General features: G+C 34.1%; 1 protein-coding gene across 4 annotated transcripts in view; it reads right to left on the minus strand.

Moving 5' to 3' along the window:
* EPHA5 (EPH receptor A5) overlaps positions 1–14,205 on the minus strand; it is a 331,428-nt gene that overhangs the window by 290,251 nt on the left and 26,972 nt on the right. For all 4 annotated transcript variants that reach the window (XR_012332013.1, XM_073805308.1, XM_073805307.1 and 1 more), the window contains exon 2: positions 11,173–11,237. Coding sequence is in view for 3 of the 4 variants with exons in the window: in XM_073805308.1 (XP_073661409.1) it covers positions 11,173–11,237 (65 nt within the window). In the remaining variant the exon portion in view is untranslated. The remainder of the gene's footprint in view (positions 1–11,172; positions 11,238–14,205) is intronic.

Raw genomic sequence — 14,205 nt, forward strand, 5'->3', positions numbered from 1 at the left:
TATGCAAAGAAGCGTGGAGGCACATGGATATTTGTCTTACAGAACAGAATGATGGTAATCAAAAGATGTAGAATCACTGATTACAATGCAGTCTAAAATATAAGAATAGTGGGACATACAATAGTAAGATTTTAAATAAGTCAAATAGACCAATTAAATGTGATTATCAAATAGAATTTAAATAAATCAAAGAGACCACTCAAATAAAATTATTGAATGCTGGGTAAAATTCATACGCATTGTAGAAATCAGGCTTTAGAAACATGATGGAAATTATGTACTGAAACAACTAATTTCACTGCAAATTTCTGGAATAAACATTTCACATTAGTAATTATTTTTATAACTAAATAAATTTTATATGAGAAAACAACTTTATACTTAGGGAAATGCTTCCTTATCAGAATTCCCAAGAGACACTAACTGAGATGACACCAACTTTTTTTTTTTTTTTTAAGCTGCTCTCCTTATAGCAGAGATGGTCACCAACAGCTAGAGCTACACTTATACTGTATGATTTTACCCTCCTTCCTCAATCCGGCTGGGTATATTTGAATAAGTGATGGTCAGCAGAACCAAGTGGAAATCTTTCTATGTGGAATTTGGAACATCCCCAGTCAGCCTGAGCTGGTCTTTTAAATACAGGCAATCAAATCTGGAATTGAGTGAAAGCCATGTGAAACTGAAGCAAAGAAATCTGGTTTGCTGAGAAAATAACAAAGAAATGACTAGTCAAAGGTAGGAACCAGAGAGGTGAACATCAGATCATGAAAGGTTGCCCAATCCCTTGGTTTCATTTTTTTCAAGAGCTCAATTGATATTGGGTTCTGTGAGTTAAACAGGCATCGTGCTAAACATTGCATCATTACCTCATTCTAATAGGCATAAGAACATTGTGCAGTATGTAGTATTATACATAATTTATAAATGAGGAAATGGAGACACAGAGTGATTAACTTGTTACACATTAGGTAGTAAGGTGTGGAGTTAGATTCTGAATCTAGATTAGCTGATTTCAAAGTCTCCATGTTTTTTTGTTTTTTTGGGTTTTTTTTTTTGTGGTACGTGGGCCTCTTACTGTTGTGGCTTCTCCCGTTGAGGAGCACAGGCTCCGGACGTGCAGTGGCCATGGCCCATGGGCCCAGCCGCTCCGCGGCATGTGGGATCGTCCCGGACCGGGGCACAAACCCATGTCCTCTGCATCGGCAGGCGGACTCTCAACCACTGTGCCACCAGGGAAGCCCTCAAAGTCTCCATGTTAACCATAATGCCTTTATGGAGGCAAATATGTATACAAATTAGTAATTTGGATTGAACTCAATAGAGAGCGGGGCCCAGAGTTGTGTATATGTTTGTGCAGACTGTATGTTTCACAACTCTAGGAGACATTATTCAAACTTATCTGATTACCTGAGGAGAGGAAGTGAGTCCTGTATATCAATGTAATCTCACTATTTGGCACATAATAGTCTTTTGGTAAACTTAATTGTATAATAAAAATAAAGCATTCTTGGTTCAAGCTTACATGACACCAAATAAATAAGAACCCCTAAATCCAAACTTTGGTGTATCTTTTTACTATTCTATTTTAGCCAAAAATGTATAGCCTTTTGCGTCTAAACAACCACCACTTCGGACAGATTCAGATGCCTAGTTATGTATCAATCAGTGGCAGATGCGATTAATGTGAATTTATATTTGAGGCATAGAGCAACGTGCTAGAGATAACAACATAAAGGTCTTTACACTGGAGAAGCTTACAGTAGTCATACACAAACACTGGTAACACTACAAATATCTAATTTTTAGTGTGTTCAATACACAGGAAGTGCTGGATTTTGATTCAGCCTAGGAAGTGGTCACCCTTCCAGGTGGTAATGGAAAAAAATGATTAGTATTAAGATGGGTTATATGGAGGGTGGAAGGTGGAGTATTTCAAGCAATCCGTGCAAAACACTAGAGGTAGAAATTTATATGAATCTTTTGGGGAGTTTCGAAGAGAGAAGTCAGTTCATTTGGGGGGAAGTGTGTTGGTATATAAGATCACAAAGATACCAGCCCCAGGCTCCAGAGGACAGAGATTCCAGGCTGAGCAGTATGGACCATCATTTTCTGCATTAGTGCAAACAGTGAGTGGCATAAAAGAAAAATAAAAGAGTGAGAGAGAGAGGGAGAGAGAACAAGGCAATGAATAGCAAAAGCCTCAAAAAACTTCAAACGCCAGAGGAGTCTTGAGCATTCTCTCTCCCTGTGCTGCCTTTAATGGAAATAATCAACAGGAATGCTGGATGATTACAGTATATATTTTCTCTGTGGGAGAGGGAGATTATCTACTCAGAACCATAAAGCATTTTGCTTGCAAAATTAATTCAAATTGACTTGCATGGGAGCAGTCATATGAATTGAAAACAGCTGAAGAATGGTTAAAAAAACATCATGATAAACAGCAATCAAACCACTAGGAAAATACCTGGTGTTTGGCCCCTGGGGACCTCCGCAAAGCTGTTTTATTTAACATCTTCATTGATGAATGGGAAGATGAAAGTAAAAAAAAAAAATCATTATAGTCACATATGGAAACTGGAGTAAATATCAATGAGAGCAGAGAATTTTTTTTCAGAAGAAGAAGGATTTTAAGTCCAGATTTTACATGGAGTAAATCATTTCACAGAGAACCTCTAGATAGAGACCCAGAAATCTCCGTATACATAATGGGGAAAAGGAAAACATGAGTACCCAATATGAAACAGGTGGAAATAATATTGGGAAATGGCTGTTTGAAGTAAGTGGGTGCACAGGTGTCTGACATCACAGGGAAGGTGACAGTAACATATATAACCCTTTAGAAATAACCTGAAACTCTGCTCACATGTATGCTCCTGGCTTCTTATACAGACCAATAGAGAATGTCGTCTAAAAGGAGCGGATCAGGAGAATTAAGTGTTTGGATAGAAAGCTAGTCTAGGTGATGAGTATGGATAACATAGCTGTACACACTGTGATCTGGAGAAAAAGTAGATAGGGGTTGGGATGGAGAGAAAAAGGATTTCACAGCATAATCTGCTAATGGAAGAACAGTTAATCTTTGAACCATACTTTCCTGAGGAAATAAGACTTAAACTGCAGTTTGAAGGATGAGGTCTTTAGCTAGTCTATTGCAGTTAGGGTAAGAAGAAGGATTAACAAGAGGATATCATGAATAGAGGCCATTTTCCAGTTTATGTTTGTGAGTTTCCCTATAATGCAGGAGTGTTTTGAGAGACTGTAAAGAAGAAAATATAGGCACTGTTTTATAGTGACTTTAAATATATAAACAGAGTGACACCTAGTAAACAAATAGTATATGCATGTCTCAATCCTACCTTGAATGAATACACTGTGACTGTTGCTAATACATTCAATATATAGCAAAGGCAAAATACAACATTTGTCTCATATGGCAAAGCAGAACTGCACATTTTAAAAAACTTTCTTCATAATTGCTTAGTTTCTATGTGGGAAATCTAAATGTGAAACTGTGCTTCATCTAAACTTCAGTGTATGCTAAGTGACTGTCTTGAATTCCTTAAATTATTTATGTTAATTACCTCACGGGTTGGGTGTGCTTTTCGTTTTTCTAAAAAATAATGGATACAAAACTACTTTGGAATAGGATTGTTCTTCATTATACTGGCATTTGCATTATAAAGTATAATATCCATTCCCTTTAGAATTCTTTTCTATCACTGTCCAAATAAAGAGCTTTTCTATATCCACTAATGTGTTCTTTTTTCCCCTTCAGCATAACTTTAATCTTTATTAGCCTCTCCATGCTCAGTGTGGGCCTCAGTGCTTGTCATTATCTTTCCTCTCCTTTGGTAGAAAGCAAAGCCAAAACAAGGTTCTGTCAAAACATCCTGATCATAACCAAAATATATGAGATTAGCAGTGTTCAAATACTTCTCCTCATTCTTTGCCTTTAAGTTTGGGGAGGAGGAATCACACACAAAACTCTCACATACACTTTTACCAAAATCTGAGTATCAGAAAATCCAGTTTAAGTTTCTCTTGATTCAAGAGAATCCACATAAAACACTAATGATGGATTCACAGTCCATTCTGAGTGATCTAAACTTGAGTTATTTTCAACTTCAAAAGTAAACACAGATTCTCTGTCTCAAAGAAATCAGAAAATAGAACAAACTGACACTAAAACAAGAAAAGCCATAAACTCCTGTTTTGAAGTGACTTTATGTAGGACTATTGCTTGCTCTTTCTCCCCTAGGCAGAGAGCAGGTTACACTGTCTCCATTTTAGTACAAATATGATTTAAGTCAATATTCTGAAATCTCTCTCAAATGAATAAGTTATTTTGAATGATCCTAATACCCCCTAAGATCAGCGTAAGAAAAGACTGCAAAAATAATGTTTATCTTCTTTGAAGGGAATAGGAAAAGAGAGCAAAAATAAAATCAGAATTTGCAATACGATTCAGAGGTGACAGCCAGGGGAATGTGATGGCTTGCCCACTGTGTGAACAGGAAGTACAAAGGACTCAGTGGGGAAAAGGCTTTCTGCCAAAGCAAAGAAGGCAGGTCTATCTTGTGATCTTTTGTAACAACAACATATGGAAAAAGAGCAATAGTGAAATTTCTAAGACGTTAAGAGCATAATCTTCTCTAAACAAACACGACAGCCATTCATTTTATTCTTATAAGAATGTTTTGAAAACCCTTGCTCAAAATTTGCAGGAAACAATGCTATTAACATGAATGATTAGACTATATAAATTAATCAACATTAAATGTTCCAGAAGGTGAATGAAATAATGCTACTGTAATGAGAAGGAAGCAAAGTACATCTTCAGGGTGTGTACAGATAGGACAGGGAATGTTCCGTATGATACTACAATGGTAAACACATATTATTATGTATTTGTTAAAACCCAGAGAATGTACAAGAGAAAGAGTGAACTTTAATATAAACCTGGAATTTACCTAATAATAATGTATCAACATTGCCTGGTCTATTGTAACAAATGTACCACACTAATGCAACATGCTAATAGTGAAAAAAGGGTAAGGAGGAATATTGAAGTTGTGTATAAGAACTCTGCATACCTTCTGCTCACTTTTATGCAAACCCAAAACTTCTCTAAAAAAATTAAGTATATTAATTTTTAAAAATAAGGCAATGGTTAAAAAAGTAACAAGTATTTTAAGACAAAATCTTATGTAAATATAAAAAAAGAGGGTTGACAATAGAGTCAATCATGAAATAAATTAATTCTCAACGCCTCTTAATTATTCCTTATTCACAATTACAAATTACTATTACTGTTAGAATTATGTCCTAATGGGTTGAGGCTGAAAAAGTTTGAGAACCTCAGTGTAAAATACTAACAAAAGGTGCTCTGGAGGAAAAAAATATTTACTCAAATAGGCAGTGAAATTTAGAATTGAGGGTAACTATGCACATTATACAACAATTAAGCCAGAAGTCAGTCTGTGTTTTGCTTATTTGTTTTTATTTCTGTCTACAATTAAAGACCAGTTCTGGGAGAAAAAAACAATTGACAAACCCTCCCCTTAATTTTATTCAAAGTGAAATTAGAGTACTGGGTCCCACATTTGGGAGTTGAGGCATAAAAACTCTTAAGAGTTTACTTACTTCATTTGAACAGTCAAATGCCAAAGAGATACCTGAGTGGTTGTTGCTTTTAACCACCAAACTGTTGCTTTCTGGTTGTGTTTGAAAACAGCAATACAAAAGTAGCTTTTTAACCAACCATCATCTTTTCTACTTCTTTAGTGGTTGAGTGATGATGTGGTGCATTCAAATACATTATCTTACTTTATCCTAAAACAACACTGCAAGATAGATGATATAATAGCCACCCATCCTTGCTTAACAGACAGGAAAGCGGAGATTCACACAGGTCCCAAAAATAATAGAGTGAATTACAGATATAGCTGGGAGTCAAGTTAATTCATCCTTTTCATTATCTATCTACCTTTTATATAATTATTTAATTATATATATATATTTGTTATATACACAATATAACAATGCAACTTATATATTTGAGCATCTATGTGCTATATACATTTTTCCAAAAATGTATTATGATCTAGCAATTAATAGCATGTGACCCACTCCACCTCATTTAAAACTTTCTTTGAGGTGAATTTTCTCTTCAGCCTGAATTCCTCTCTTACATGAACTAGAAGTCTGAGAACCATCCAGAACCTATGTCTCTGGAGACCTACCTATTTGTAGGAGTTCACCTCTGGTTTAAAATAATCAGTATCCTGGAAGACCTGGGTTTAAAATGGCCTCAGTCTCTTACCAACTGCATAAACTTGGGAAAATCACTTACCCTTACTGAGCCTCATTTTCTTCATCTACAAAAAAATACTAAATATCTCTTTTTACATTGTCATTGTCAGTACTAAATGAATTTACGTACTAAATGAAAGAGTATTTTTTTCATGGCAAGACAATGAGAAACAATGATATGACAGCACATGTGCCAAATGCAATACATGTGTTGCTCCCATTTATGTCACAAGCTACTTTAATGACCTTGAGAGAATACTGTCACCTCTCTGCCACTTTCATACAAGTATAGAAAGAAAATAATAGAATGCATTTCATTTATCACATTGCTCTAACACTCTGATAACGCATTCTCAAAATATCAACACTGCCCCAAGCTCCAGGGTATCAGGGACTTTTGCTTGTTTTCTTCACTTACTATCTTCACTACCGTAACCCTGGTTATAGTAGGCACTGACTCTTCTTCACTACTATAACTAACTACCAAAACTAGGCACAAACTAAGTAAGGCACACTCTTAGAAGAGTTCAAGCCACAAACTAAGTGTCCAATATATATCTGTTGAATGAACGAATGCAGCAAGTTTGCATGAAAGCAAACTTTGCTGTAACATAGTACTCCTAGATATGTACAGAAAAAAAAAAAAGGAAGGAGGCTTCAAGTTATTACCATGAGGCAGAAGACACTCACACATACACCCACTGTCTACCTCATACATTGTAGCTACAAAGCACATGCTGAAGCCCAAATTCAAATGATGTGCCGTAACTGAGGTGAAGTACTCAAACAAAAACTAGGAAGAAACAGTCTCAGCATGTAACACAAGAGAAGTTTTTTAAAGTCCCTCCTAAAACAGAAGAAAAAACCGATGCTTGTGCAGTATTAAAAAATGACTCCATGATAATGCCAACATTGCAGACCAACAACTTAAATGACCAAAGAGCAGCAGGTAGAAATTGAGTCAGATAGGAGAATTTGCTTACTCTCTTCCAATTGCAGCCTTTACTCAGCTTTGGGCTGTTGAGGTCATAGAAAGCTGCTAGCTCTGGCTTTCTGAAACTTCCAACTAAACAGAGAAGCTGGAAATTCAGACTTTATATGAAATCTCCCAATCTTTAAATGCTGACAATGAATTCATACAGATATAGTCAAAAAACTAACAAAGAAACACAAAAACATGATTGACTGATGGATCTTTTAATATGAGGAGAACAGAAATGCAGCAGAAGATCAAAGAAAGGATGTTTACTGGGTGCCAACACTGTGCCCAGTTCTACCCTTAGTCCCACTTATTTAATCTTCATGCAAAACTACATCTCAGTAATGTATGTCCCATTTCATAAATTAACAAACAAACAGTTATCCTTCTAATAAATATTTATTGAAGTTCTATTATATGCCAGGAACTGAGCCTAGTTTTAGAAACACTGTACAGTGGTAAATATGAGATTGCCATAAGAAATCTAAAAGCTTAAAAGCAAAGAAAAAGTATGACAGGTGCAATGATTGTTTCTAAGAGGTGTATGGAATGTGTGCCTGACTACAAGGGATGAATAGGGTTTCTCTAAGTTACTTGCCCAATTCTTAGGCCTAGATTTAGGGTACTATTTTTATCGGTCTAAGAAATAAAATAATAAAACATTCATTCTTAAGGCCTGAGGTTCAGGAAATGTTCTGAAAAAAAGAATATTCTTCTCTACTTAATACAGTAAAGGCTTTCAGACTGGGGGAGCTCTAAGTCAGACAAGTCAAGACAGCCTTACAAGAGCATTCTTTCATGGAGTTATCAGGTTATATATAATGACAATCCTCTGAGATCAAGTCTTTGAAGAGTCTCCTACCTGACTCTGCCCACCCTAGTGCCTGCCAGACTGCTGTTTTTCACCCTGACAACAGATTTTTGGTTTTGTCCAAGGCTACACTAAAGAGCTGGAGTGGCAGAAAAGGACACAGGGCACCTTGAAATGCCACAAACTTGTTGTTCTAACAAGATTTAGTCCTTTTTTTTGACTAAATGTTCCCTGGATTGCTCCAAGATTTTGGTTAATTTCCAGAGTTCTGAAAAGTTGATTCTTATAATATTTTCCACTTTTCTCATGGCTTTCATGGAAGAGAAAATTTTCAGATGTCCCTATTCCAAAATTTTTGCTGATATCACACCAGTGATCTACATTTCACTTAGAGTTAGATTTCTTATCTAATCCTAAATGACTCAGCCTAATAACAATATATAAGAAGTATATATATACTTTCTTCATTTTGCATATGGGTGACATAGCATCAATATAACACCTGAATTCCACATGCATTCCTCATACTCGGATAAGTGCACATTCCCTAAGTTTCTCTAGTTTAACTTCTTTTTCTTCAGTATTAACATCAGGCATTAGCTATGTCAAAAGAAACATCACTCAAAAAATTACAAGAGTTTTGAAAAAATACTCATTTAAAAATCTGAACAAAATTAACACTATACTAACAATTATACAGAAAGTAAAAGAAAGGAGGAAGTTGTTAGAATGACTGGAAATAGCCCATTTTTGATAAAAAGATTATGTTTTTATAAAGGAGTCAATTGTGCTTTACGCAGAAATCACATACAAAATTGAGTAATTTCCCTAAAAATGTCTAGTTACAAGAACAACTACAACATCAGATTTACCCTCAGAGTTACACTCTGTCAAATCTTGTCTGAATAACTTCTGAATGGAAAAAGGAGGAACACAAAACTAAACTCAGAGCAATTCAAAGAGAATATGACGTATTTTCTCACTTTTAAAAAATTAATTTCAACCCAATATGTCAGCCATCTTCTCAGGAAGGGCAATTTAAGATATTTATGAAATAAATCATTTTTGATATGTGAAAAAATGCAGAGTACAAAATATATTTACAGGTTCTCATAGATGGATGTTAGCCAGCCATCTTCCTGTATAGGGGTGGTGAAAGATGAAAGAAAGACAGTAACTCAGAGGTGGTGAGTGAGGGGAAGGATAAAGAAAGAATGGAGAAAGGAAGAGCATAAGAAAGATAAAAGACAGATTAAGAGAATATATATACCTTTATGTTGGCACTGGCTATATCTGAGTAAGACAATTTGTTTTTCATTTGGCTTATCTTCATGTTTTAATATCTTAACAATCTACTTGTATTACTTTATTTATATTATACCTCTAAATGTAACCATAATATTTACAACCAAAAAGAAATACCAACTTAATGAAAAAAGAGAAAGCACACTGAGATGAGGATATTAACATATAAATTATTATGCATTAGAACAATTAATACTACTTGTCTTATTTCCACAGAAAGAATGTTCTAAGTAAAGGACCAATTAAAACATCTGTTATACTCATCAATTAGAAAAAAATTTTAAGTTTTGGTTATTTGGGTTGTTATAACCAGATTTGGTATAATATTAAATTACTTAATTAAATTGAAATTAACCTTCAAAGTCATATGAAGTATTACTAGTGTGCATAATCTTCTAATTAATTGCATATATACACTGTATAATAAAGTTTTAAGCATTCAAATTGTTTAACAATACTTTTCCTTTAAATGGAGGATTGAAAATATTATTTGTTTTTGTCACAAGGTGATTTGATTATTTTTACTTTTCTTTTTTATATATTTTATTTTTTATTATAAAAATCCATGTGTGTTTTATTTTTTATTTTTATTTTATATTGGAGTATAGTTGATTAACAATGTTGTGTTAGTTTCAGGTGTACAGCAAAGTGATTCAGTTACACATATACATGTAACTATTCTTTTTTAAATTCTTTTCCCATTTAGGTTATTATAGACTATTGAGCAGAGTTGGTTCAATAATGATGTTGGGTAGTTTTAGCTTGAAAATTAAAAAAATATTTAAATATTAAAGTCATTATATAATAAAAATATTCTATCAAAGTCTAGATTGTTTTCAATATAATAGTCATGCAATACAGTTAATGTTTTCTATGTAATACAAAGATTTTATGTCACAATATTTTACTTATGTTTTCATTTTCCATCTGATAATATGGATGTGTTTTTAATTAAGTACGAGATAATGGAATACTTTTTATATAATCTATGTATTAAGATTCTTAGTACTATAAATATATTAATAGGCATATTGTTAAAAAATGGCTTACCTAATTTTCATCCCAAAGAAGTTATTTTTAATGTACACCATAAAATAATTTAGTAATAAAAAAACAATGGTTGATTATAAAAATCTTCCAATGGAGCATCTTTTCTGAAAGTTCTCAATAGAGAAAAATTCAAGAATTAAAAGAAAACCTTTGAATGATGAATAATCTGAGACATTTTTAATTTCAATGGAATTTAAAGGAATTTCTTATAATATTTTAATTCCCTAATGTAGTAAATTAAACACATAATAAGTTGGTTCCAGTGTTTGATTCAACACTGTCATTGACACATGAACTTTTATTTCCTATTCAATATAAACAAGATAAGGGCAAATTAGCAGCAAATCTTTGCTTTCTTCTTAGCTCTTCTTCTTCTTCTTCTTTTTTTTTTTTTAAAGATAAACCAGTTCTAAAAATGTGTTGGTTGCTTCAATCTGAAACTCTCCTGAATGCTGAAGAAACTTCACATTTCTTTACGGAGAAATATTCAGAGAGGAAAATAATATATTTGTTTTTCAGTAATAAAAATCTCTTCCCAATTTGCTTGCTTTTCCCAGTCAAAGCTAATTTGAAGTCTCCTCACTCCCCTTCACACACACCCCTCTTTTCTTAACATCAAATATGTCCAGAGAATTTACAACTATATGATATTTAAGATGATGTCTATTCAAGTAGTTTAAGTTGTAGGGAAAATTTTATAAAGGCTTACCCCATTTTTTGGAAAAGCAATCCATCCCAAGTCCCCCATGACAGTCCGTGAATCCAACAAATTCACTAAAAGAGAAAGAAAACAAAACTGAGTCAAATATACAAAAATATATCACTATTTTCATAGTGTTATTAAAAGCACATATTACATCCATAACTGAAAGTAAATTGAGCATTCATTATGATGAATACAAGAGTTATAATTTGAAGAAAACATTATTAGGATGCAAGAGAATAAGTGAGTTTGAATAATTATTTGGAGAAAAATAACAGCAAAAGTATATAAACAAGTTATTACCCTAAGTGCTTTTTTTTTGGTCAAACAGGAATAAAGGAAAAGAATTAATAAGAAAAAGAAAAAAAGGAAAGGTCCGTAGAAAACCATGAGGACCATTGTCTATTTTTTAAAGATGCTGGTTCTTGGGATTAAGCTGCAGCTGTAAAGTTGGGGCTAAATATACTCTATTTTCTTCTGGAAAGCTGTTATAAAGGCAATGAACAAATAATTTACATTAAACAACAATAAACTATTCCCAAGTTTGTAAGATTTTTTGTGATATTAACCAAAATCCATAATCCAAATTGCAAATTTAATTAAGAAATAAATCTATACACTCTTAACCAAGTCTAGGAAATGCAGCAGCTCTTAAGGTTGTTGCAATAGCTAAGTGCTCATTGCATTCCCAAAGATACTTTCATTTATATATAACTATAGTCCAAAATGTGTTTTTTACAAAACTGTTAGCTACATTTTGAAAGGCAGAATTCAATTAGGGCTGGGTATCCTAACATATTAGTAACTCCCAAGATGGAAGTCCAAACATCATCATTGCAAAAGAAAGCAATGGAAGAGTATGCACAGGTCCATGCACCAACATTCGCACACTCACAAACTTGCACATACTCACACACAGATACATAGACACTCAGGGAGTTTATATTTCAAAAGGTTCACCTACTGTCCCTCTGAAATTAAAGTAGTTTAAAAGTGTGCTAGGCAGAGAGGCTGACTAAAATCACACTAAGTTCACAGACACCCCCAAACACACCACTGGACGCGGTCCTGCCCACCAGAAAGACAAAATCCAGCCTCATCCACCAGAACACAGGCACCAGTCCCCTCCACCAGGAAGCCTACACAACCTACTGAACCAACCTTACCCAATGGGGGCAGACAAAAAAAACAACAACCTGCGACAAAAACCTGGAGCCTGCGAAAAGGAGACCCCAAACACAGTAAGTTAAGCAAAATAAGACAGAGAAATATGCAGCAGATGAAGGAGCAAGGTAAAAACCCACCAGACCAAACAAATGAAGAGGAAATAGGCAGTCTACCTGAAAAAGAATTCAGAGTAATGATAGTAAAGATGATCCAAAATCTTGGAAATAGAATGGAGAAAATATAAGAAACGTTTAACAAGGACCTAGAAGAACTAAAGAGCAAACGAATAATGATAAACAACACAATAAATGAAATTAAAAATTCTCTAGAAAGAATCAATGGCAGAATAACTGAAGCAGAACAACAGATAAGTGACCCAGAAAATAAAATAGTGGAAATAACTACCAGAGGGCAGAATAAAGAAAAAAGAATGAAAATAATTGAGGACAGTCTCAGAGAACTCAGCAACAATATTAAATGCACCAACATTTGAATTAAAGGGGTCCCAGAAGAAGAAGAGAAAGAGAAAAGGACTGAAAAATATTTGAAAAGATTATATTAGAGAAATATTTGAAGAGATTATTTGAAGAGAAAATGTCCCTGATAGGGGAAAGGAAATAGTCAGTCAAGTCCAGGAAGCGCAGAGAGTCCCATACAGGAGAAATCCAAGGAGAAACATACCAAGACACATATTAATCAAACTAACAAAAATTACATACAAAGAAGAAATATTAAAAGCAACAAGGGAAAAGCAAGAAATAACATATAAGGGAATCCCCATAAGGTTAACAACTTATCTTTCAGAAGAAACTCTGCAAGCCAGAAGGGAGTGGCAGGACACATTTAAAGTGATGAAAGGGAAAAACCTACAACCAAGATTCCTCTACCCAGCAAGGATCTCATTCAGATTTGCCGGAGAAGTTAAAAACTTTACAGACAAGCAAAAGTTAAGAGAATTCAGCACCACCAAACCAGCTTTACAGAAAATACTAAAGGAACTTCTCTACGCAGGAAACACAAGACAAGGAAAAGACCTACAATAACAAACACAAAACAATTAAGAAAATGGTAATAGGAAGATATATAGCAATAATTGCAAATGGATTAAATTGCAAATGGATTAAATGCTCCAACCAAAGACACAGACTGGCTGAATGGATACAAAAACATGACCTGTATATATGCTGTCTACATGAGACCCACTTCAGACCTAGGGACACAAACAGACTGAAAGTGGGGGGATAAAAAAAAGTATTCCAGGCAAATGGAAATCAAAAGAAAGCTGGAGTAGCAATTCTCATAACAGGCAAAATAGACTTTAAAATAAACACAATTACAAGAGACAAAGAAGGGCACTATATAATGATCAAGGGATCAATCTAAGAAGAAAATATAACAATTGTAAATATTTATGCACCCAACATAAGAGCACCTCAATACATAAGGCAAATGCTAACAGCCATAAAAGGGGAAATCGACAGTGACACAATCATAGTAGGGGACTTCAACACCACAGTTTCACCAATGGACAGATCAACCAAAATGAAAATAAATAAGGAAACACAATATTTAAATGATACATTAAACAAGATGGACTTAATTGATATTTATAGGACATTCCATCCAAAAACAAAAGAATACACTTTCTTCTCAAGTGCTCATGGAACATTCTCCAGGATAGATCATATCTTGGGTCACAAATCAAGCCTTAGTAAATTTAAGAAAATTAAAATCATATGAAGTATCTTTTCCGACCACAATGCTATGAGACTAGATATCAATTACAGGAAAAAATGTGTAAAAATACAAACACATGGAGGTTAAACAATACGCTACTAAGTAACCAAAAGATCACTCAAGGAATCAAAGAGG

This window comes from Tursiops truncatus, chromosome 5, assembly GCF_011762595.2.
Source record: "Tursiops truncatus isolate mTurTru1 chromosome 5, mTurTru1.mat.Y, whole genome shotgun sequence".
Taxonomy (NCBI): domain Eukaryota; kingdom Metazoa; phylum Chordata; class Mammalia; order Artiodactyla; family Delphinidae; genus Tursiops; species Tursiops truncatus.